This window comes from Acanthisitta chloris, unplaced genomic scaffold (genome assembly GCF_000695815.1).
Source record: "Acanthisitta chloris isolate BGI_N310 unplaced genomic scaffold, ASM69581v1 scaffold8496, whole genome shotgun sequence".
Lineage (NCBI taxonomy): Eukaryota > Metazoa > Chordata > Aves > Passeriformes > Acanthisittidae > Acanthisitta > Acanthisitta chloris.
Window position 1 is genome coordinate 56941 of NW_008678683.1, and position 23287 is coordinate 80227.

General features: G+C 36.8%; 1 protein-coding gene across 2 annotated transcripts in view; it reads left to right on the forward strand.

Moving 5' to 3' along the window:
* The window catches only part of ZDHHC14 (zinc finger, DHHC-type containing 14), a 92090-nt gene that overhangs the window by 56525 nt on the left and 12278 nt on the right, over positions 1–23287 (forward strand). For both annotated transcript variants that reach the window (XM_009076992.1, XM_009076993.1), the window contains exons 3-6: positions 3548–3706; positions 14467–14604; positions 18229–18277; positions 22722–22824. In XM_009076992.1, coding sequence (XP_009075240.1) covers positions 3548–3706; positions 14467–14604; positions 18229–18277; positions 22722–22824 — 449 coding nt within the window. The remainder of the gene's footprint in view (positions 1–3547; positions 3707–14466; positions 14605–18228; positions 18278–22721; positions 22825–23287) is intronic.

Here is a 23287-nt window from a genome sequence, read left to right on the forward strand (position 1 = left end):
AAATGTTACAACTATTTCAAGTGGATGACTTTTCTAGTAATAGTGTTTGGAGCCTGAAATTGTGTCCTGTTAAAGTTGTCAGCAGGCCTTGCATGATATGATTGCTAAGTTTGTGTAGAGGCAATGTAGAGCCTTCTAGGGGCTGTTTGTCCTAGGATCTTAGGTAATTAACAAAAAAGCCAGTGTTTGAGCAGGAAAATCCCGGTGATGTGTATACAAACTTGCAGCAATACTGTCTTACCTAAACAGCACCTCCCATTTGTTTTCAGCAAAATTGAGAAATCTAAGTGGAATTTGTTGTCACATTAGAAGATTGCTGGGTTGTGCTGTATCCCCATTAAATACTTAAAGTTACTTTCTTGGAGCAGATCCAGTCTCTTGGTCCTGCAAAGATATTGATGCTATGTTTGGGGGTTTTATAACAGGGTAAAAAAATGTTGGAGCCCCATCTAGTGCATGAACATTTAACCCTGCTAGAGTAGTTATAAAATGTGTCAGAACAGAGAGGATGGAAGGCAATCCCATTAGTGGGCAAATTTTAGCCTTTTTGTAAAGTAAGTTGCATTACTACATCAGTAATGGATTGGATGAGGAAAATGTACTAGTGGTCAAATGCAGGTCATTTGGGGAAGGTGATTCTGTAAAGGTTAGTCTTACTGTGCTTCAGAGGGACCTCATATATTGAAAGATTTAACTGTGTTAGACCCCAAGTATGAGCAGTCGAATTGAAGGTTAATTACAGTCTGAAAATTCACAGTGAGACCTGAACGTGTTTAGCACATTTAGGTTAGATAAATCAGATTAAATCCAAATACATTTGACCTTGTTCTGCTGCTTGTTCCCAGGAAAAAAAAAGTTAGTAAATAGAAAGACTGGAATTTTCAGGTTTGATTATGCAGTTTAGGATTGTGCTAGAATTGTGAGTCCATGGCACCATTTTCGTTAATTTCATTTGCATCAGCTTTCACCCTTGGATTTTGAGATTAATTTTCCTCAGATCTAGGATTTGCTGTCTCTGTGAACTTTCCTGCAAATATTTGGGAGGAAATCCTCTTAGTAAACCATCGTTGTAAATATAATGGACTGGACAGTTGTCTCCCTTCTCCACCAGAGGAGAGGGAAGTTGCCTTTGAGATTCTGCCAGAGCCCATTTAAAATAGATGCAGTGCACTTATTGAACCCCTTGAAAGGGAGGGGAAATACTGGCTGTAGTCAATGTGCGTTTTATAACATAAATGTTACTTTAGGAAAAAGAGCATTTTTCTTTTAAACAATTCCTTCAGTGGTTTAAGTAAATGTCTTTCAATGATTATGTACATATTCAGGAATAGTAAGATTTTGTAAAAGAAGAAAATCTGAAATACTGCTGTTATTTTATGAAACTTAATGCATCAGCATTTCTAGCACTGTAGAAAGCTACATCTAGTTAAAACCCAGGCTTTATTAATATTTTTTTACAATGATGCACCTAAATTTGAGTATGAGTATCAAATGGAAATATTTGGTTTATTAATTAATATGCTAAGCATGAATGTGCTAAATGCTTTATTCAATAAAAAAATAAATTGGGGCCAATGAACTATATTTTTGTTCACAGTTTAAGTCTTATCTTGACCAAACTGTGGTCAGAAATGGGCATAACTGTGTGTTTTGTAAGGTCCAAGGATTTCTAGGAGGACTAATAATATTATAAGCCTGCTGGTTATGTCACCAGAAGCTTTTTTGAATGTAATGTGACTTCTAAGAAATTCTTCCCTGTCTTCTGGGTTTAGGAATCATCCATGTCTCTGTAAAGCTTTGAATAGTATAAACTGAAAAGATGTTCATACACTGAAATATACTGGTAGCTTGTAATACAATGTTTATTTAATCAAAAATATTGTGTCAAATAGTACTGGCCTTGAGGTCAAAATCAGTATTATTGATAGTTATGGGACCCACTCAGTAATCCATGCTTCCACGTGCAGGTCATAGGACTTGGCCCAGCATCACAGGAACATTGCAGGGTTTGGTTTAGATCCAACACATGTGAATTTCTATACCTCATCAGGGTCTAGGAGCTGCTTTAAGCTTCTGTTTCTTCAGTATTCACCACTTCATTCTCATAATGGATGTTTAGGAGCTTCACACTCAGATTCCATCATTCTTGGCTGTTGCTCCCTTCTTTTCATCCTCTTCTCCAGGAGAGTTTTCTGAAGTCCAGTTGTTTCACTGGTGAAGTTTACAGTGGTGTCCCACAAATACTTTTATTGATGTGTATTTGTGGGGTGGGTGACATGTTGCAGATGGGAAGTTCTGAAGCTAGATTTGCTGCCAAATCAAGCACATTGTATAAGTACCCCTTTGCAAGCACAGCTGTGTTGTTGCTAATTTGAATACCTGGTGAGGTGGGAGGCTTTCCAGTGGCCCTCTTGGAAAATATGTAGTTTGTAGGCTGTGTAATTGATAGAAATTGTAATTGTGGGTGATATTTCTAACAATTTGAGCTCAAATACAGGTCACAGATCTTTTAGTAACAAGCCCCACACTTGTTGAACATGAAAAGTGAGGGGGACAACTTAAAACACAGTTGTGCAAGTGACTGACTTCAAAAAGTATTTTCATTCATATACTGAAAAATATTTTATTTTCCTATTGTTTTTGCTGTTCTGCGTGTCCAGGAGTAATATTTTAGGATTTGTTTACTTCTGTGGTTGATTTCATTGTGATTATACAAGAATAGATAAACTGAGAAAAAAAGTACCCCTTTTACATGTTCAACTCTGAGTATAGCTCAGCCTGGGTGAAACTGAGCTTTAATGATTTAGCCTAATCAGTCCTTCAGTTGCTGGAAAAATGATTGATGTCCTAAAATAGAAGAAAGGTAGCTAAGAAACAAAGTCCAAAACTCTACCACTTGTATCAGATGAGGTCATTGGAGACTGGTGTTGTGCAACAAACTTCAGGGTGTGGAGAAGCAACACTGGGAGTTGGATTTTCATGCTTTGAAACAGCAAGAGCTAGAAAATGCAGTTCTGAATGTGCTCCATTGTATCACAGCATTCAAGAGGTCTCAACATATGCCAGGCTCTGGTGGCAGAGCTGCTGTTGCTTAAGTAATGTGCAGATCCTATATTAGGTTGTAGAATTTCTGCAGCACTTCCAAAGAGACGTTTTGTTGTTACAGATATTCTAAAAGAATCAGGAAGATACTGAAGATGTCTGAGTTTTACTATCTTGCACCATTAGTCATAGTTGTCTTTAATGTGTTATCTATGAACTGCTAGGGAGTATGAGAGTGAGAGTTTTGGGATCAAGGTCCTTGTCAGCATTTGAGAATTGGGTTTGGGTGGTTTCTTTAATTCAGATTGATTGGCTATGGATGCTATTCGTGATGAGATATCTCTTCTCTACATGTGACTTTAGGAGAATTAGTAGGGGAAAAGTTTGTTCATTTGAAGTTTGTTAATGTAAACTTGAAACTTGCTATAGACTGCCATCAAGGACAGTTCTGTGCATACACTGTAGCTCATGTGAAAAATTTAATGTGTTGTTTTTCCATGTTTAGATATAGCAAATGGGTCCAGTTCAGGAGGATATCGCCCCCCTCCCAGAACAAAAGAAGTGATCATCAATGGACAGACAGTGAAACTAAAATATTGTTTTACTTGCAAGATTTTCCGCCCACCTCGTGCCTCACATTGCAGCCTTTGTGATAACTGCGTAGGTGAGTAAAAAAACACGATATGGCATATGTTCAATTTAGTAGTTTATATATTGTCAAGAATACTTTGGATAGGAGAGAGAAAAGAATCAGAGTTAGTTAAAAGATTACTCATGAGGTGACTTGCTGTGTTCATCCTTGTTTCCTACAAGCTCTCTTAAATGTTTAGAATTTTAGAGGAGGCAGAAAGGGAGGTTAAGCCTAACAGATAGTTATTGCTAATCTAAGAAGGAGAAATACCCTCTGATGCATACATCTTTCGTAAGCTGTTCTACAAGACAGAGAGCACACCCAGTTTGAATAGGGCTGCATACAACGTGCAGTGACCTTTCCACCGCAGAGAACCAAGCTTTATGGGAGTTGCAGAATTATTTCCTTCAGCAAACTAAATTAAGGGCAAGGAGCTGCTTCACCAGTTCGTTAGAAACCAACTGTGAGGCATGGTTCAAATGTCTAGGGCTTGCACTGTGACCTAAATACACACTGGAGGTGATTTTTACCTTTGAGCAGTTTTATGACTAGAGATGTTATAGTCAGAATCCATAAGAAATTATTGGGCAAACATGCTATTTTGAGAGTAAGTAGATGTTGTCAGGACTTAAGCATATTTTATAATGATAGGGTTCTGGGTTTTTTTCTCTGAACATCTTGTCCTTTCTCATTACTATTTTCTATGGAGGGCAGACAAGGTGATTAAGATACGCTTGGATTTAAAAGCAAACCAAAAAAACCCTACCAATCAAATCTGAGTGGTTTCCAGTTAATTAGATCACATTTGGAGTTTAGTGCAGTTGATTAGCATACTGTTGAGCCTGGATCTTAGGCATTCAAGAAAATAATGTAGAAAGATGTCTCCAGCTGAGAAATGTAATTGCAGCATTCAGCAGTGATATTTTTAGATATAAAGCAGTCATTGGAAGAATTGGATTTTCATGTTTAGATGATATTCACTTAGGGAGTGCACTTACATCAGAGTGAAAAGTTTATTAGCCTTTTGGCCCTATAGAATTGATTGGTGTCTGTAGATGGTTCCTTCAGTAAATAAATTTTTCTGATGTGTTTTGTAAGTGCTGCAAAAGCTGTTGAGCTTGCTTTTATTGAACAAGTTGGGATATTTATGAATTGCAGTTGACATGTTTTTCAGAAAAATACACTAGCAAAATAAAAATAAAAGTTAAAAGGCTGTTGTCTTTACCAAGAGTGCATAAATAAGAGCAACTCACACAACACATCCTGAAGCTTATTTTAAAATATTGTTTCAGGGGTTTTTGTACCCTGATATGAAAGGTTTTTCCATAGGTTATTCTGAAATCTGTGTCCTCTCATATTGCATTTGGAAAACCTATTCTATGAAAGATACAATTAGTGATGACGGTGAAACAACTTATACGGTCTTTGTTTTCTGTCTGTGATGAAACAGTGGATGTGAATTATTACAAATATCTATCAGGAAAGAGCCTCAGCAAGTGACTCATTTAAGTGAGATATGTCTTTTCTGCTCGTAAAATAGGCATGATCATTGTCATTTCCTCTTGTACAATTCTTAATTTGAAGTTACGTGTTTTAAAATAATTGCATCCATTTATTGGAGTGAATTTGCTGTGGTTTATCTCCTCAGTGTTTATAAGGGGAATTACAACAAACAATGACTTTTTCAGGGGACATTGTATGGGAGTTTTGTTTCCTGATCAGGTACAGGTATTTGTCATATAAATATTAAGGTGTATTGAACGCAAAAACTGGAATCTGCAAGTACCTGCAACTAATTTTCTCTGTGACAAATAGGTGTCAGGAAAATTGGATAGCTCTTCCACGTATGGAAATTTAGCCGTCTGAGAGCGTAGACTTCATCAGAGTGTTATGAAGTTTACCACCACCCTTAGGTTAGGATTGTCTATATGATGATGCTTTCATTTAATTTTAGTTTCTGAATAAATCTTATAATAGTAATGAATGTTCTTGTGCCACTATCATCTGCTAGTTCCTTGCTGATCTAACTAAACCAATGCACAAGTTGGTCCTACTTCACACACATATGGATATTAAAGTAGCTTATGCTATTTAAGCATAATGTAAGATGCTTAAGCAGATCACTACCAATGTGGCTATGCTTTTCCTTTTTACCACAGTTTCCAAAACTTTTGCTGCATAGTTACAAACGAACTATAGAGACTACGCAGTACAGGGAATGAGTCTTTCCTTGAATCAGCACTCACTGCTCAGAAAAAACAGTACACTACTTTTACCTAAGGGTATCTTATGATACTTGGCAAATAAATGCACTGTGAAAGAGTTTCTTTCATTCTGTGTTTTCTATTAATGCTTTTCATTCTGTAAGGAATCTATTGCAGCTTTTTTAATGTGTAAGTACATACAAAAACTTATCTGTTGGGTTTTTTCCCTGCTTTTGAATTAATCCTAACTTTCTAGTTGTTTAGTAAGCATATTTGTTACTTGAGCTCATTTGATTTTTGTTTCATCACTATTTTTTTTATAAATGTCTATGTGGTAATTGTAGATAAAAATAACAAGAAATAGCTTAAAAATAAGAATAAAAGAAAAGAACTATTTTGACTCCTACCTATGGTAATACTTCAAACTCCTTTAGCTCTACAATATTTTCCTAGTAGTATCCAGAAAAATCTGTATTTTCATACAAATGTAGTTTGTTGCATTTATGTAATACCTTCAAAAATTTGGTTGAATAAGTGTTCCCTGAAGCAAATATCTTGTGTGTATTCCTGATGTGCTTTCTTTACTGCCTCTGTGAATGTCAGTTGGAAGCTAGCCCCTCAAGGGTTTTGTGTACCATTATGTTGCTTAAGAATTATAAATGAATTAGAAATAATGTACATCTGAACACAAGAGATAGACTTTTAAAAAAAGAAGAATCACAACAGACATAAATTCTGAGCTCAAGGTAGTTATTGCTGGGTTTGGACAAGAGGTTTTGATTGCACCATGTAATGCTAGTAAGAAGCGACTGGTTGGGCTTGTGTGTGAAATGACCAAGTGGCTTCATTTTCATTTATTTTTTGTCATTTCAACATCAACCATGTAATATCCTTATTTGTTTGGTTTTAATAAATAATTTTTATCTTGTTTGATTTCTGTAGTAAAAGCTGAACAAGAAGCAGGTGACTATATCCGAACAATTTATATAAATATAGTACTGAATGACTAATGAGAAACAGTGAATAATGATTAGGAAGCAGTAAATCAAATTAGTCTAATAATGCAAATGTCTAAAGCTTTGCTTGCATTCACAATGCCACAGTTCTTGTTTATCAAATGAAGTAACTGATTTAGACTAAGACAAAACCACAGTATGATGGAAGAAGAGATCCACCATTTATATTAATCTAAGACAAAATGGCCTTTTTTATTTGTTTCAAAATCCGTGTATCGTAAATTTCTGTTGGATAAATATAGCTTCTCTTCTCCAGTTTCACTGTGTTCCTTTTAACACTTTGGGTTTTTTACACAGAGGATTCAAAGTTCAATTTTTTAAAATTGGTTATCACAACTTGACATTGAAATGTTTAGTTTAATTTTTCAGAGATCACTGATGAACATGAGTTTGTGTAGTAGCACATTTCCCACCATGGCCAGAGTGGCCATGGGGAAGAACATGGCCCTGGGGAGAACAGAAGAGGTTGGGAATGTGGGGATGCCTCCTGCTTGAATAATCTCACTCTCTTAGAAATTTGCAACATAAGCCTTATTGAACCCTGAGTATTCGTTCTTTTTTTCAGTAGCTCTTGACAGATCCTAGTTTGCCTTCTTTGTACCTAATATGGACTTACCAAGGTGGTCATGCCAGTAGTGCTGAAGGCACGGGTACCATACTGGCATTTTTCTGTTGACGTTTCTGTTTTCAGTAGAAGACAAGGTTCTGCTCAATCCTGAGTGAAATTGCTTTTGTACAGCTCCTAAACATGAGACCAAGTGTCAAGATTTTGACAGAAGTTCTGACAGAAAATACACTCTATTAGTAGCCCATAGACACCTCCTTTGTGGTGAAATCATTGCTTCTGTAAAGCACTTCTGCCAGGCAATTGTCAGCATTGTTTTTAGACTCGATTGGACCCCATTAATTCATTGTCTTGAAAATTCGATGTCTTATGTACCCAGCAGGATGCCAAACAGCAGAATTTGGATAAATGAATTGTTTTTAAAAGTAGTTCCCCAGATTAGGCACCCAGTGTTGTAAGTTTATTCTTTAAATGGGGAAATAATTACCAAAACATGCATGACATATAGTACACACAATGTAAGACAGAGTGAGAATTACTAGTGTGTTATGGGGAGGAGCTTTTCCCTGTAGTTACTCAGATAGATACCACCATCATCCAGCCTGAAGAACACAAATTATTTCAAAAGCAGACTGAGAGGTTGCATTGCAGCAGTTTCGTTTTTTATAACACAGACACGTGTCTGGGAGTAATTTTCCCAGGACTTTGTGGTCTTTTATGATAAGTTGTATTGACTTGATGTCAGGACTTTGGTTTACTTTGTTTTAATTCCATTCTGTAGCACTTTGCCTTCATTACCTTCAATTTCCTTCTTGCCTTCAATTCCTTTTTGTGACCTTCACTTATTTCTTTCCTTACATTTCCTGCAATGAGTAGAGTACGATTTTCACTTCATTTTGAGCCTGTTAAACCTTAACTCTGGGTCTCTTGAAGTGATTCTTTAGCTGAACAGTTAAAAGTACAAAGTTGGCTGCTATGACCTTTTTTCCCCCTTTCTTTTCTTGTATATTTTTGCCAGATTTTATATGTGAGAAATGGCTTTGGCTCTTTAGGTTCATTCTACCTTTTTGGGGCACCCAAGATGCTGCCAGAGTATGCACCAGCACTTATAGAAGTGATACAGTATTTATGATTATGCCATCTGTGTAATTTGATGTACTTTAGAAGCTCAGGGAGCATGGCGTGTGTGTCAGAGTTCTTAAGTCTAAGCCAAAGCACTGTGAAATATGTCAGAAAGTCTCTTAAAAGGATGATAATACTATAAGCTACTTCAGAGAGAGGTTGTGGCTTATGCGTTGGTCTGCATATGCAAAAAAGCAGAGGTGATCATAATATCCAGCTGTGTAAATGGTGGTGTGAACCTCAGATGTCAGAGTAAAAAAAAAAAAACAACAAAAGCCAAGAGGAATTACCAGGTAAAAAAAAAAATCAGGAATCTAAGAAAATAAATAACAATTTGCAAAATTGTTAAAGAATTCAAATTCAGATAAAAGGCAGCAACAGAAGTGTCCTTTCATGTGGAAAAGAGAGGAACTAAACCATAAACTTTGTGAATGCCCTTACTTGGTAAGGATGCTGTGCTTCCTCTGGGGACAGCTCTGAGGTTTTTAAATCTCTTCCTCCACAGTTGAGTGTGTGTCTGGCATTCAAAGTTCCAAGGTGTTGTATTGACAAAAATGGATATGTAAGGGGATTGTTAAGCAGTGAGGTCCTTCATTGTGCCCTCCTTGTACTTATTAAAAAGCAGACATTCTGAACTGCTGCTGCATTTGAGAATGTTACTATTAATGTGCATGCAAAGGAGTTTGTTAATTAGTCAACATTTATTATTGGAGGTAGCAGTGAAGTGATCTATGTGACAATACAGTTTAATTACTATGAGCTATCCTAGGGCAATGACTGGATGTTTTCCTAATAAATCAATTGCTACTTTCATTTTAAAAATTAAGCATGTTTATTTTGGTTTTGTAAGTAAAATTAGTCTGCCACTATTGAAGTTGATTAGCATGCAAAAAGTTGACATTGCAATTGATTTCTTAAAAAATCCACCCAAATAACTTAGCTGTCTGGGACACTTTAAACAATTATAAGAGGAAATATTTGTGGAGTTGCCCTTGTGTTTGTGTTTCTGATTGACTTTTTGCTGTAGATTATGTGCATGCAGTTTATTAATTTATTTGATTAATAGAGCCCATGTTTCCCAACATTACATTGCTGTTGCAGTTTGCATCACCTTGTAGAGCTTAGTGTCCAGAATGTAATCTGGAGTAAACCTGTGGTGAGTATTTCCCAAATGCAAACTTGAGGCTAGAAGGCTCTTTCTGTTCTGTTTGGTTTTCATGGGGTGTTTTGATTTGGGATCAGAGTACAAAAGTACTGAAGCTCAGTGATTTAAAGGATCCATTGTGCATTGTTCATAACAGATGTTCTAAAATAACATCAACATGCATATAAATGTGACCTGCAATTGGTCTTTTGTTATTCACCCTTTTTTTCATATAAATTTGTACTCAGATTTCATTCCACAAAAGTATCAGCATTCACAGGGGAATGACTGTCAGACAGGTGAATAGTGTAAATTAAATCAATCCAGGCATTTGATTACTCTTGCCAGTTGATGGCAAATCCCATCAGTGGTTTTGGTTTCTGTAAAAATATGTTAAATAATTTTCTTAGGGATAATGATTTAAGTCACTGGAACTGAACATCTGAGCTAAGAATAGTTGTCAGGAATATGCTATGAATATTGGATAAAATTTGTTTATTATGATACATTATCAGACATGTTGAACTGACTGTAAAGGACTAAATGAAATGGTTGTATTTGCTTTTGTGCATGTGTGCATGACTCTCAGCAGTTGACATTGGACTGCTGTATCTTAGAAGAAAATAAATACTCTTTGTAGTAAAAAGTATTTTTTTATAAGGACTTCTAAAAACCTCGTTTGTTTCATCCACATTTCAAGAGCAATCAAATTCTGACAGTACTATTTGTCATACTAATGTCAAGTCAAGAAGCCTGAATAGATGTGGTCATGTCATGACATCATAGTCCTTCAAAAGGATCTAATTATGATGCTTATAAATAACGTGCAGATGTGTTGGTCTCTCTATATAATTGCTCAGTGTGAATCCATGACAATTGACTCTGTAGTCCTGTGTTGTACTACTGCTACTAGCAAAAGTAATTTTGAGTAATTCTGCCCCAGTTGGTTGTGCTGTAATGTGATTTTTTTGACTGACATAAGATTTGAATAGTGGGCTGTTGACTCTTTCCAGTCCTGGGCTGTATGACTGCATGGGTTAAACGAGGATGGTAACATCTAAAGGTGGTGAGACATTGGAACAGTTTGCCTAGGGACATGGTGGCTGCCCCAACCTTGGGGGTGTTCCACGCCAGGCTGGATGAGGCCTTGTGCAATCTGGTCTAGTGAGGAGGTGTCCCTGCCCATGGCAGGTGGGGTTGGGAGTAGATGATCTGTAAGGTCCATTCCAACCCTTTAATCCTATGATTCTATGGATGATTTAGTGGATGTCTTAGGTTTGTGTCTTTGCCCTACAACACTTTACTTGAATGGGATGGAAGAATTACCAAGCGAATTCTAACTTGTGCTCATTGGAATCTCCTAGTAATGTGACCTAGATATTTTTGCACGTGTAGACTCTTGTCTTTGAGACCTGCCTTCACATTAAGCTTTAGAAAATGTATGCTGGCGTGCAGTGATCCAGTCAAACAAAGGAAAAAGGAAGCGGTTCATAAATACTGCAAACCGAGGGGCCAAGCTGGCCTACAAATGTTCCATGTAAAAATGCCTTTGTGTTCCTTGTAAATTATAAAGCTTTTATTAAATGTTTTGAAAGAGGAAGGAAAGCATTAGGGTCATTTTGTGCATGATTTCCTGGAGTGTAGTGATGGAAAAAGGGAAGCAGAACATTTAAGGATTTAAGAGTCTACATGCTGTGCTGTGGAAGGGTAGAGATTTGACTCTGGTTCTGAGCAGCAAGGAATATGCTTTGGTGTGGCTTCTGAAGGAAGCACTGTCTGTATAACCATCACTTATTAAAATGGGAAATGTTCTGGTTTTGTTTTCATCTGAGATATCCAGCAGTTAATGTTTTGTAAGCAAGTTTTCAAATGTAAATGATTCAGGGAAGGTAAAAAAATGAGGAATGTCTAAAGTACGAGGTAACCCTCTTCTGTCATCTGGTTAACGCAGATTATTAGGTGAGTGTTAATTAGACAACTTAAGTGTTAACGAGGCCACTGAGTCATGCTGACAGCTTGCTGCTTCCGAAGGGGTCTGAACATCATCCTCTTAGGTTTTTTGTTTTCCCTACTTGCGTGATTCTCTCCTTTGTGCCTGTTCACACAGCCTTTAGTGACACACAGCCATTGGTAAGTCATTTTTTCCCACTGAGCAATAAACAAAATAATTCCATTTTTTTCTTTCCTGCCGGTTCAGGGAACTGACCTGACTCATCATCAGTTTACACAATGAAAGAAGGAAATGGGATGAAGTGGCAGGAAAGGCAGCATGTGACCATCTCCTTCACTGCTATGAAGCTTTTAGATTGGCTCAGTTACCTTGTGAAGCCTCACCCTTTGGATTTGGTTATGGGGGTGCAGACTATCCTCAGAAGTTGTCTAGATTCAAAATTGCTGCTCACTTGGGAAAGGCTAGTGAAATAAAGTCATTGTTACAGGTTTCCTGACAGCTCCTGAGATTTCTTACCTCTTTGGTTTTCTGTAGTTTTTACAGCAGAATTTTTAGTCTCCATTTACTCATCTCTTCTTTTCATTGATGTTTCGCCTTAAAAACTTTTCACACATTTTCTCACTCTTTTTTGGTTGGTTCAGCTTTTATTCTCAGATCTTGAAAAATTAATCAAATCTGGATTTCCCCTGCAGTTGTGAGGAGTGTTAACCTGTAGTAAGGTTCACATTCAACCAAGGCCAAATTAACACTAAGCTGGTTCTGAAAGTGTCAGTTCATCCCTTCTGTAGCACCAAGTCAGTCTTCAGTAAGCAGTGTGTGTATATATTTGTGTCTGTTTATAGATAGAGAGGTTGTGTGTATGTGTGTGATTTTGTTTATCTGCATTTATCTGAATCTATCAAATAGATGTCTACATGTATCTAAATACTGTTTCAAGGCTAGAAACTGAGCTTTATGTTAATATAATTTGTTGTCTCTCACTGTGTCAGCATAGAGGAGAATGAATCTGTATATACAGAATTCATCTTATGAGACATGTAATGGGTTTTTAACAGTAGGGTACAAAAGTAGCCTAGGATTATACCCTTTAAGAAAGCTCTGTAACTTTTGTTTGTGTTGTTGTTTACTCATGTGTTGTATGTATGAAAGAATTTAAATGAAATGTTTGTCAGAATATAAGGACTCAGAAGCACAGATTTAAAGACAAACACTATTCAAATACAATGTCAATTTATTTTGAAAACACAGCTGTATTGCACTGAATAAAGGTAGTACCACCTACCCCCAAGTGTTTAGTTCTTGGTATTCATAGCAGTACTTGTTCAATCAAAGTCTTTCTGAAGCCTTATCCTAAGAAAGTTCAGTAACTTCACCTTGAATAGCCCTATTGGAATTTGAAACAGATTTATGGCAGGAACATGTGGTCTAAACAGCTGTCACACAAAACTATTAAAAAAACCCTGAAAGTCTGGTGAACTCAGAAATCCGTTGTGCATGTTGTTTTGACGTTTTTAAATGAAGATAATACTAAATACATCCTTCAAGGAAAGCATCTAATGCAGGTCTTTAACATAAAGCTGTAGCTAAAATAAACCAGGGTACTTGGTCAAATGTGCCTTTTTAACATATGGCTTAAAGACTTTAAATTTATAGCTCAGTTTCCTGGGTAATTACAAATAGTTTGATATCGTACGTCAGTGGAGGCATAAAAGTCACAGAAAACAAACCAGGATTTGGACAAGGATCAGAGAGCAAGAGAAAGAGTCAGCGTGAAAGCATGTGTCTTATGATCTTGGATTTGATTGAAAAATTTAAAATTCTGTCAGTGTAATCTCTCCAAAGGAAAGTTAGGAAATTCAAGTTTGTTTCCTGGCAATAGCTGTTTCCATTCCCTGAAATTCTGGGACATGGAGGGTGGGTCCAGGCTGCCTGGTGAGAAGGGGAGCAAACTGTTGCCTCTGCTGCTTTCCAGCACTGGGACGTTTCCCCCATGTTGGAGACACTCGTTTCTGATCCACCCTGGCCTTTTCCTATCTCATGTTACTCTCAGGGAAATAAAGGGAAAGGGTTTGAGTTAGTACAAAGAAGATGGAGCCTATTGTGCAAATGGTAGTGGATCATTCAGATTACATCTACCGATTTTTGTACCATGTGTTTCAGTTTTAACATTTGAAAAATGGTTTATGTGAATGACTTTGCTTTTTATAATGGGTTTGTATGGCAGTGTCAACTCCAAGTGGAAAAATAGGTGATCTGGAATGAAGAATATACTGAATGAAGCAATAAAAGGAAGTGGGAAAGTGTTAATATTTCATACTCCCTAATGGATGGATGATATGATAGCAGACATAAGTCAGAGGCATGATCATGACAGATAGAAATAAAACAACCTCAGAAACTCCAGTTTTGAGTAGAAGATGTACTGAAGAAGAAAAAAAACCCCAATGTTGAAAAAATCAAACAGGATTGAGTTGCTAATGTACTGTGTGACAGTGGATAAATACATGGTTATTGGTCTGACTGCACAATTTGTCACGATAATGCTGTTAGTTTAACAGGAACTCACCTCAGCCATGCTTTGATTTCTTTAGAAACTAAGGTTTCATTAAAGTACTCCTTTATTTTTTCTTTTCTATTTTTTGTTCCTTTCAGAATAAGAACTTCACTGTGGCTACTTTGCAAATGCCAGTTAAATCATGAGTTTTAATATAGTATTCAGAGTGCATATTTTCAAATAAACAGCATTTTATTAATTGTTTTCCATTTTTTTTTCTTCTGCCTCTCATTTCAGAACGGTTTGATCACCACTGTCCCTGGGTAGGCAACTGTGTGGGGAAAAGAAACTACAGATTTTTTTATATGTTTATTTTATCTCTGTCCTTTCTGACAGTCTTTATATTTGCATTCGTTATCACCCACGTCATCCTTCGTAAGTATGCTGGTGAAATCAGATTACGTATGTAGCCATTTGCTTGAGTTTTTTAAGTTAATATTTTGATCATTCAGGGTTTATTTCTTTGTTTATTTGTTTATTTGCCTTCTCTCTGAAGCTTCACAATCCCCAGTGAGTCCCATTCTGGTCTATAGTGGACCCTGCTTATACTAGTCATTGATCTAGCACTGGCTTTATCTTAATACAGTATTAATTTTTGTAATTTTTTTTGTCCTTTTATGGATGATTTATTGAAAAGTGTCACACATACTGTATGTCTAAATATACAGGCAGTATAATTTTCCCAGAGAACTTTTGTGTGCTTTTTAAACTGTAAGCATGGGTCACTTGCCATCCAGACAAACAGGTAAATTACTAGGAGATAGGTTTTCATTGTTTGCTGTTTAGTTTTACATCATTCTCTGCCCTATTTTTAACACCTTATTTTCATTTGCATAGACATTCTGAAATAACCAGTTCATAATGGAGTGAATCAGATAAATATTCATGAGTTTGGGATTGATTTTTATTTGTACTCTGGATTGTGTTTGAGGTCAAAACTCTTTTGGGTACTGTCTTTTTTTATTTTATTTGCACACCTTTAAAAAATTTTGCTGGCTCCTATATGACGATGATGATGTTTTCATGTATGGTGATAGGTTATATGACTTGTCTTTGAAGACCTTTTATATGTTGGTTTTTTTGTAACCTATTATCACTAGGAAGCATAAGAGTGTTCTATTTTTTTTCACTAATTATATAGGATATTGCCGTGTAGAGCATTTCTTTAACCATTGTGGAATCATGATCTTTTTATTTCTTTGTATTCTGTATTACAAGGGAAACCTGATAGAAGTAATAATTTCAGTATATAACACATTTATAAAACTAGCTTGATAATGGTAATATTTAGAAAATGTTTGACTGAAAAAATGTCAGACTGTGCTCGATTTTCAAAAAGCAGAGCTCCTGCTCTTATTTGTTCATGACAAAAGAGTGAGATGGGCATTGAGCAGCTCTCCACAGCTCAGGAATCTAGCTCCTAGGCTAGATCTGGGGTACCTATTTTGAGGGAGTCTGAATCAGCAAGTTGTTCTACCTACCGGATACAGCATTTCTCATACCAGTTGAAAAAGCAAAGATAAGATGTGCATATTCTTTAAAAAAGGAAAAGTAATTATTGGAAAAAGAACACTTGCCATTAATACTTTAATCCTTGACATTATCTGGGCATACATGAGTATGTACATACACACCTTTTACAGTTAAGAAGGAAGCATGGGGTTTTTCTGCTATCTCACTTTGCTAGAGTTCAGTAGTTGAAAACACTACTAGTCTGACAATGTAAAACTACTCTGGCACTAGCCTACCTTCATATCATAAGGATTGCAGTGCTTTTCTCTCTAGTTTTCAGCATATGAATTACCAGTATATGTCAGTATTTTATATTCTGCATGTCAAGGAGGTTTATCTAGTGGATTTTAACTTCACAGAGTCCATACCTAACTTTTAAGTGTGATTTAGACAAAGAGCAGAGTAATTAATTGTGCCTCTTTGTGGTTGAGAAGCACTTTAGCATCATGTAGGTGTTAGCATTACTATACATCACCAGGTGTTACAGGTGATGTATAGTAAATGTTAAATGCTGAATTGTCTATTGGCTGCAAAATACTCTTGCTGTGGAGGTTTATCTACCTTGGATGAGACAATGTAAAACATCCTTACGTTCTCAAGTTTGGCCAGTCCTCAAAGGCAATGGCATCAGGTATGAAACATGATTAGTTCCTTGATGTTTATTTTCTACGCTGGAGCTTCCACCCCAGCTCTTAACTTTGTCTGCTATAATCTTGACAGTGTCCAAAAAAGAGTTCTTTAGAAATAGGGTTTTCTTATCACATTGATCACTCCTCTCTCTGTTCCTACTATGCTTCTAGAAGTCCTCATATTTACCTTTCTAATAGTTACCGCTCAGCCATTTGTGCTCTGTTTGGTAGCCCTGCAGTTCTTCAGCTGATGCTAACCAGTAAGCAGGATTCTCAGTTAGTTTATCTGAACCTTTGCACTTGTCACAGACTGGTTTTTGTTAGTGTGGCTGAAGAAAGGCCCAGTTTTCAGACCTGGGAGCTTTCTACAGCGTTTCAAAGTTGTACATATGTATTTTCATAAGTCCTGGCAAAATTATTTTAATGTCCCTTGATTTAGACAAATGTTTGAAACTTGTATATTTTTGTCATACATCTTACAAGATGGCATTTTATATTTTTTGGTGGGCCTAAGTGGTGATGAGATAGAGATATATGCTAACTTTTTGTTTCTGCAACCTTTTGAGGTGTACACTGGAAATTTGCTCTTTCTAGCTTAAGAACACGTGCATATAATACTATGGAAGATAATGAAACTCATTTGTAAATCAGATGGTAAAGGTGTTGTCTTGCAAGATTTTCTTCCATCTCCCCAAGCTGAACACATTTTCAGTAGTTACTCATATCTATTTGAGGCAACAGTATTTTAACTGTTTCTTGTGAAGAACCTTCCACTTCTGATCTATTGGGAACTGCTTGGAAGAGTGTGACCAGCAGCAGTGTGTAGAGATCACACCTACCTGCTGCCATTGCCTTTAAGGATCCTAAAAGTAGTAAAAAAGTAGGGGAAGTTCCATTAGTCTTGTACCTTGAGACTAAGAGCCAGTTTTGAGAGTCTGAAAAAGCTCAGAAATACAAGGTAAGTAACTTTCCCTTTGTAATGACAAACAGTAAAAGTTATAAGACAGGTCTAGGAAATAATTATATGTGGTTCTTTATAAAGACAAAATTCTACTCTCCATACAAATCTTCAGATGAATTTAGCTAAGTGAAAAATTTTTGCTGCAGGGTAGACTTTCAGCCTGATGCATTTAAATCATTGAAGTTATACAGTAAAATTCAAACTGTGCCTACAGGTATGTCACATATACTCGGTTTCTGCAACAAATTTATTTGTTGCAATCAGCAAATCGTCAAATCACCCTTTCTGATTAATATCTCATGGTTACACAACCCAAGTGCTTCTGCACTCTGCATGGTTCTGCCTCTCTAGTTGTTTGACTAATGCTTCTCTTGATCTCTTTTCACCTACTAGATTGTCTTTTATTTGGCCAGAGGCAACAATCACCTATTAAAGAATCTCCTGTGCAGGTGCAGTAGGAGCAGGATTATAGTCAAGAGAGCTTTGCTTCCCAAACAAAGGATGAAAAGTTGAGAATCTGAGTTTATAGAATAAATGTCTACAACAAAATGTTGCTTTGAAAAGTATTATTTCAAAATTTAAAAGAGGTTGCAATTTTTTTATTTCCATATGAAGCCTGAAAAGAACAGGGGTAATCAGAAGTCTTCCTAATGTGAAAGTATGTGTATCCATTTGGTATGATTGAGAAAATATTCTGCAAATGTTAAACGTTATAACTTACCCAGGTTTTTTTAGCTGAAGTTGTTACTGCTGGGCAACATATTATCTGATTCATATTAGTAATTATATTCTACTATTATTCAGTTATCTTCAAATATGAATTGTTTTAACTATAGTGAAAACAGCCTGTAGTCCAGTTTCTTACTCAGCTTGTAATTTTGGGTTTTGTTTCTACAGGTTCTCAACAAACAGGGTTCCTCAATGCCCTGAAGGACAGTCCTGCAAGATATCCTTTCACTAAAACAAGTTGTAGATTTTCTTGCAGAATAACATCTGAGATGTGTTTTTGTTTGTTTTGTTGTTATTGTTGGATATGTGCTTTGGGACGTTGTCAGTTAATGATTTCATCACTTCCTGCATAATAGGATTTCTTGCCGCATGTTGGAGGTAGGAAGGAGACTACAGCCTGGAGTGGTTTTATTCTTTGTCTTTTGCAGATCAGTACTCTGCAAAGATCTGTATTTGCCATGTCTGGTGAAATAGGCTCCATGTTTTGTGATGGAATTCATAAATGTATTTCACACTGTACACCTGCGGTGGTTCCAGATAATATATTTGATAATTGTTGTTCTTTTACAAGAAAAAGTATCCAAAATGGCTGATTCTTTTCAGGATAGAAAGAGTAGATTTTGGAACAACCGAAACCATAAGCTGTCCTTCAAGAGTTCTGTTCCTTAAACTGTTATGTTGATTAACTGTAAAGAAGTCATTTTCAGATACCAACTTCTGCTAACTTACATAGCAATATGCAACTTGCTTACACAGAGCCTACTGTTGTTGTTTGGTCTGAAGAAGACAAGACTCCAGGGAGTCTTGCAGTATGTATAGAGGACTCAGAGACACATTCTAGCAGGGCCCTTAGTGACAGGACAAGGGGCAGTGGTTTGAGGGTAGGTTGTTGGGCTGCAACAAAAAAAGTTTTTACAATGAGGGTGGTGATACACAGGAGTCGGTTGCCCAGAGACGTGGTGGATGCTCCGTTCCTGGAAGTGTTCAATGCCAGTTTGGATAGGGCTCTGAGCAACCTGGTATAGTGGAAGGTGTCCCTGCCCATGGCAGAGGGGTTGGAACTAGATTACCTGTAAGGTGCCTTCCAACCGAACCCATTCTGTGGTTCTATTCCGTAAATGCTTCATGTACATTTTGTTGCTTCATGGGAGCTTTCTGGATGTTTTCTGTTCAGTGAGAGTGAAGTCTGAAAGCAGCTAACATAATGAAAAAATGGGAAGCTGACTGATTTTTTTTTTCCTTACATTTCTGTACATACTGTAAGCGTCCTACTCCTTATGTATATGTTTTGGATGGTTTATGTCTCAATAAATAGTTTGCACCTCTCATTCCCACTCCTTATGTACATGTTTTGGATGGTTTGTGTCTCAATAAATAGTTTGCACCTCTCACAAAGATACTATGAAAAGAATTCTTTCCCGTACTTGTTCCAAGGAAATGTCCTTTGTCCATCGTGCCTCACACAGTTTGCTTTTCTACGAAAGAGTAGGACGAAGAAATTGTCATTCATAGTTGTGCATAGAGATCTCTCTTTCCAGGTAGTTTTCCCAAGTGCAAATTTTGCAGATGTGATATTTTGTGTGTGTGTATGTTCATCAGGTAGAGACACTGAGCTGTAACCCCCTCCTGTTTTAACAAAGCCATTGTTCATAATTTTTTGTGCAAATAATATTACAAAGTACAAACAAACTGTTCTAAATAGCACAATAGCTTCCAATTAAAACAATTACAATCAATTCTTACCAAAGATGATTATTTCAAACTCTTTTCAAACTGAGAATAGCTTTCAATTGTCCTTAAATCAGAAGGTAATTACTTATGCATTTGGGGATTCTTGTACAGAAACAATGGGCTGCTTATTCATAATTTGTGTTCAGAGATGTGCTGCTTTGAATGTCTCAATGGCACATCTTGTAGAAATGCCTGATTTGATAGTGATACGTTGGACAATTTAGTAGCTGGGTTACAATTAATAATGGTAAAAAATTAAATTGTTCAAATGGTATTGGGAATGCTGCTTAGGAGCCAGTCAGTTCAGGCACAGAGAACATTGACATTTCTATCTTGCTAGCAACCCTCTGTGAGATACCAAGGGAACATTGTAACATACCGCGCCAGTAAATTACACTTCATGTTGAGAATATATTGCTTTGTTTGTGCTTTTTTTTTAATTAATGGACTCAGGTTTAATTAACTGAATCATGTTAATATAAACCACCCCTACTGTTCTAGAGGTCTTTTTGGATCTTGGTGTGGAGAACTGAAACATGTCCCTTCCCGTGTGGAATAGAAAGAGGTCTTGAACAGAAAGGAATTCCCTATTTTTTCACTAGGATTTACTGCATAGAGGAAGAAGTTCACTTTTCAGTACCTTTTAAGAGTAATTTTGGTGAGGAACATGCTGTTAGTGGTATGGTCAGGTTGCAGGGAGCCCTTCTCCCTCTAAGGTTCTGCTTCTCTGACCTGGTTGATCTTCCTCTTGGTGTGTAGACTCCACCCAGCAGTGCTCATCTACAGCCTTCCTTACTAGTTCTGCCCTTTCAAAGCCCAGTTTGTACTGTGCATAATGTTTTGGGCTGTTTGCTTCTTTTACATGTTTCTGAACCCTCTGCCAAGAGTCTACTTCCTTATCCATTCTCCCTTGTACTCCTTGCTTTGGCTGTGGCTGTTGCACAGTCAGCTGAGTCTCAGTTCCTATCTTGTGTTGGTTTGACCTCAGATCATTTGAGGAGGAGATGAGAGGGAGAGTAGTGAACATGCTGCTCAGGAATGCACATTGGTCATCCTGCTGCTTTTGCAACGAATTTGCTTGGAATGCACATGGCTCTTTTCTGGCTTTAGACAACTCTCAGTGAAATAGGTTCTAATGAAAGTAATACGGACAATTCAGGTATTTCCCAAATCATAGGTGAGAGCAGCCCTGCAATACAAAAGTCTTCCCTATTAACTAATATTAGGGTTATTTATTGCAAATACTTGTGTCCATCCATGCATTTTCCAGTCTGCATCTCTGTATAATGGAGAGGAGCTGTCATATTTCTCTTCTATTGATGCACGCAGCAATAGGGAGGTCTTTTCTGTGTTTTAAGGCTGTGTCCTTGTTCTGGAAAATTTTGAGTTGACGTTGTCTTGGAAACTGACTTAACTAAAGGTTGATATGGTTAATATACAGATTATTTTTATCCTATTCTTTTCCCATCGTCTTGTTCCTACTGATTAATTGTATCTCTCTCTCTAGGAGCCAAAGCCTATTCTGTTGTGGATTTGTGTTCCCTGAAAAAAAAAAAAGGCAGTTGAAGTATTCTCAAACCAGATGTATTCTGAGTTCATGGCTATTCTGTGTAAATAAAAATATGTATAAATAAATAACTGCAACAAGAAGCCTCCTATACAAAGTTCCTCTTTATGCTTGATTATAAAAAGTTTAGAAATAACTTTATTGGCTTATTGCTGAGATGATGACTCCTTTAGAGTTAAAGGAATGAAATAAACTGTAGTAAATATGCAACATTGAGTGCTGACTGACTTTCCTAGTCTATCAGTCTTACTTTTAAAGCATGGTTACGTCTTTATGGCATTTGAGTTATGCAGTTTATAATAAGTGAAAATCATGTAGTTTGAAAAGTTCTAGTGGTGTGCACACATGTGTATGTGCACACCTTTGCTACTCTCTTGGAGGTGAGGGTGCCCTTGCTGTGTATGTTCCTGTTATCTTCTGCCATTTTTTTGATTTGCTTATAATTTGGGCTTATGCCTCCATTAAAAAGTCTATTTATAATTCCTCAGCTAGATTTTAATAGCAGCACAGTGAGTTAGGAGTTGATAGTCTTTGTCTTTAACATGCTAAGTTTTGGGCAAATGCTGTTGAGTTCTGAGTTATTCAACCCCACCTCAACTAATTACACTCACAGGCTCAACAGGACTTGTTTTCCAGGCTATTTGCCAAGACTGGGCCATTCAGTCACCTCCATAGATGTAACACAGAATATATCCAATTAGAGGGACCTGAGAGAGCAAGTAGACTTCTTATTTTGTTTGGACTAGTGCACTTTGATGATAGTGTTGATGCCTATCAGCATCTTAAATTCAGTAACAGAATAAAGGCAGGAGACTAGCAATTAGAACATATGACTGAGATGCAGTTTACTCAGTTGTTGTCATACGTATGAGTACAGATCTAGAACCCTTAGCCCTGGCTCAACACTCACACTGTGTAGTAAATATTTGTACAGACATATCTGTTCAGTTTTTGGTATTCAGCCTAGCCATTGGTTACCTCTCTTGTGTTTATCTTCTTCTCACCCCATCAAAACTGTTATTTACTGTTACTTACCAATTTACCTATCTTATTACAAGTGTGATGACTTTTACAGGATGAATATGAAAATATTTCTGCATTTAAGAACAGAACCACTCATCAGGAGTTTCTAATTTCAGTTTGCAAGCCCTTAAATATTTGCTGGTGTAGATGTTCTTCAGTGGTCTTGTACAATAAAGCTTACTAACTTTATAGGCTTCTTTTCTGAGTTTATTTTTTGTTGACCCTTTAAAGGACCCCAGAGATCTCAAGAGACTTCTGGACTAACCTGAATTTTGTGATTTTTAACTACTTGTTGGATTATTTTTTTCCGTTTGCATATATTTCCTTGACTTTCAGTTACTGTGCTGGAGGCTGTGGTGTGTTTTTTCTCAGTATGGTCCATTGTTGGCCTCTCAGGTTTTCATACATATTTGATCAGCTCCAATCAAACAACAAATGAAGATGTAAGTTCATAGTATATTTCTGCATACATGTTTCTAAATACTAATGAGGTTTCTCTCGAGTCACACCTGCCTCATTTTGTGAACACCTTAGTAGGAAAGAAGGAAGTAACATGGTTGTGCTTGATTCAAAAGATCAGATGCCAGTCTGAGGTCTAAAACCTCTGGCAAAGGGGTATGTCATTAATTTAAATGCCAACTTTCTCATTTCTACAGTTGTCTATTTTGCACATGGGTTTCCATTGTTTGGTGTGAAATTTTGTTCAAGTGTTTGGAGTCTTCATGTGTCCTCCCCTGACTAAAAGGAGAAATACAAAATGAATGGAAAAATAAAATTAGCCAGGAGAGTTAATGGTATAGAAAGCTTGTTGGAAATTTAGTAAGTGATCTAACAAAGTACTGCAAGCTTTAAGATATTGCATTGTGATTTTGTGTTGTACCTTTTTCATAGGTATCTGGCAGATAT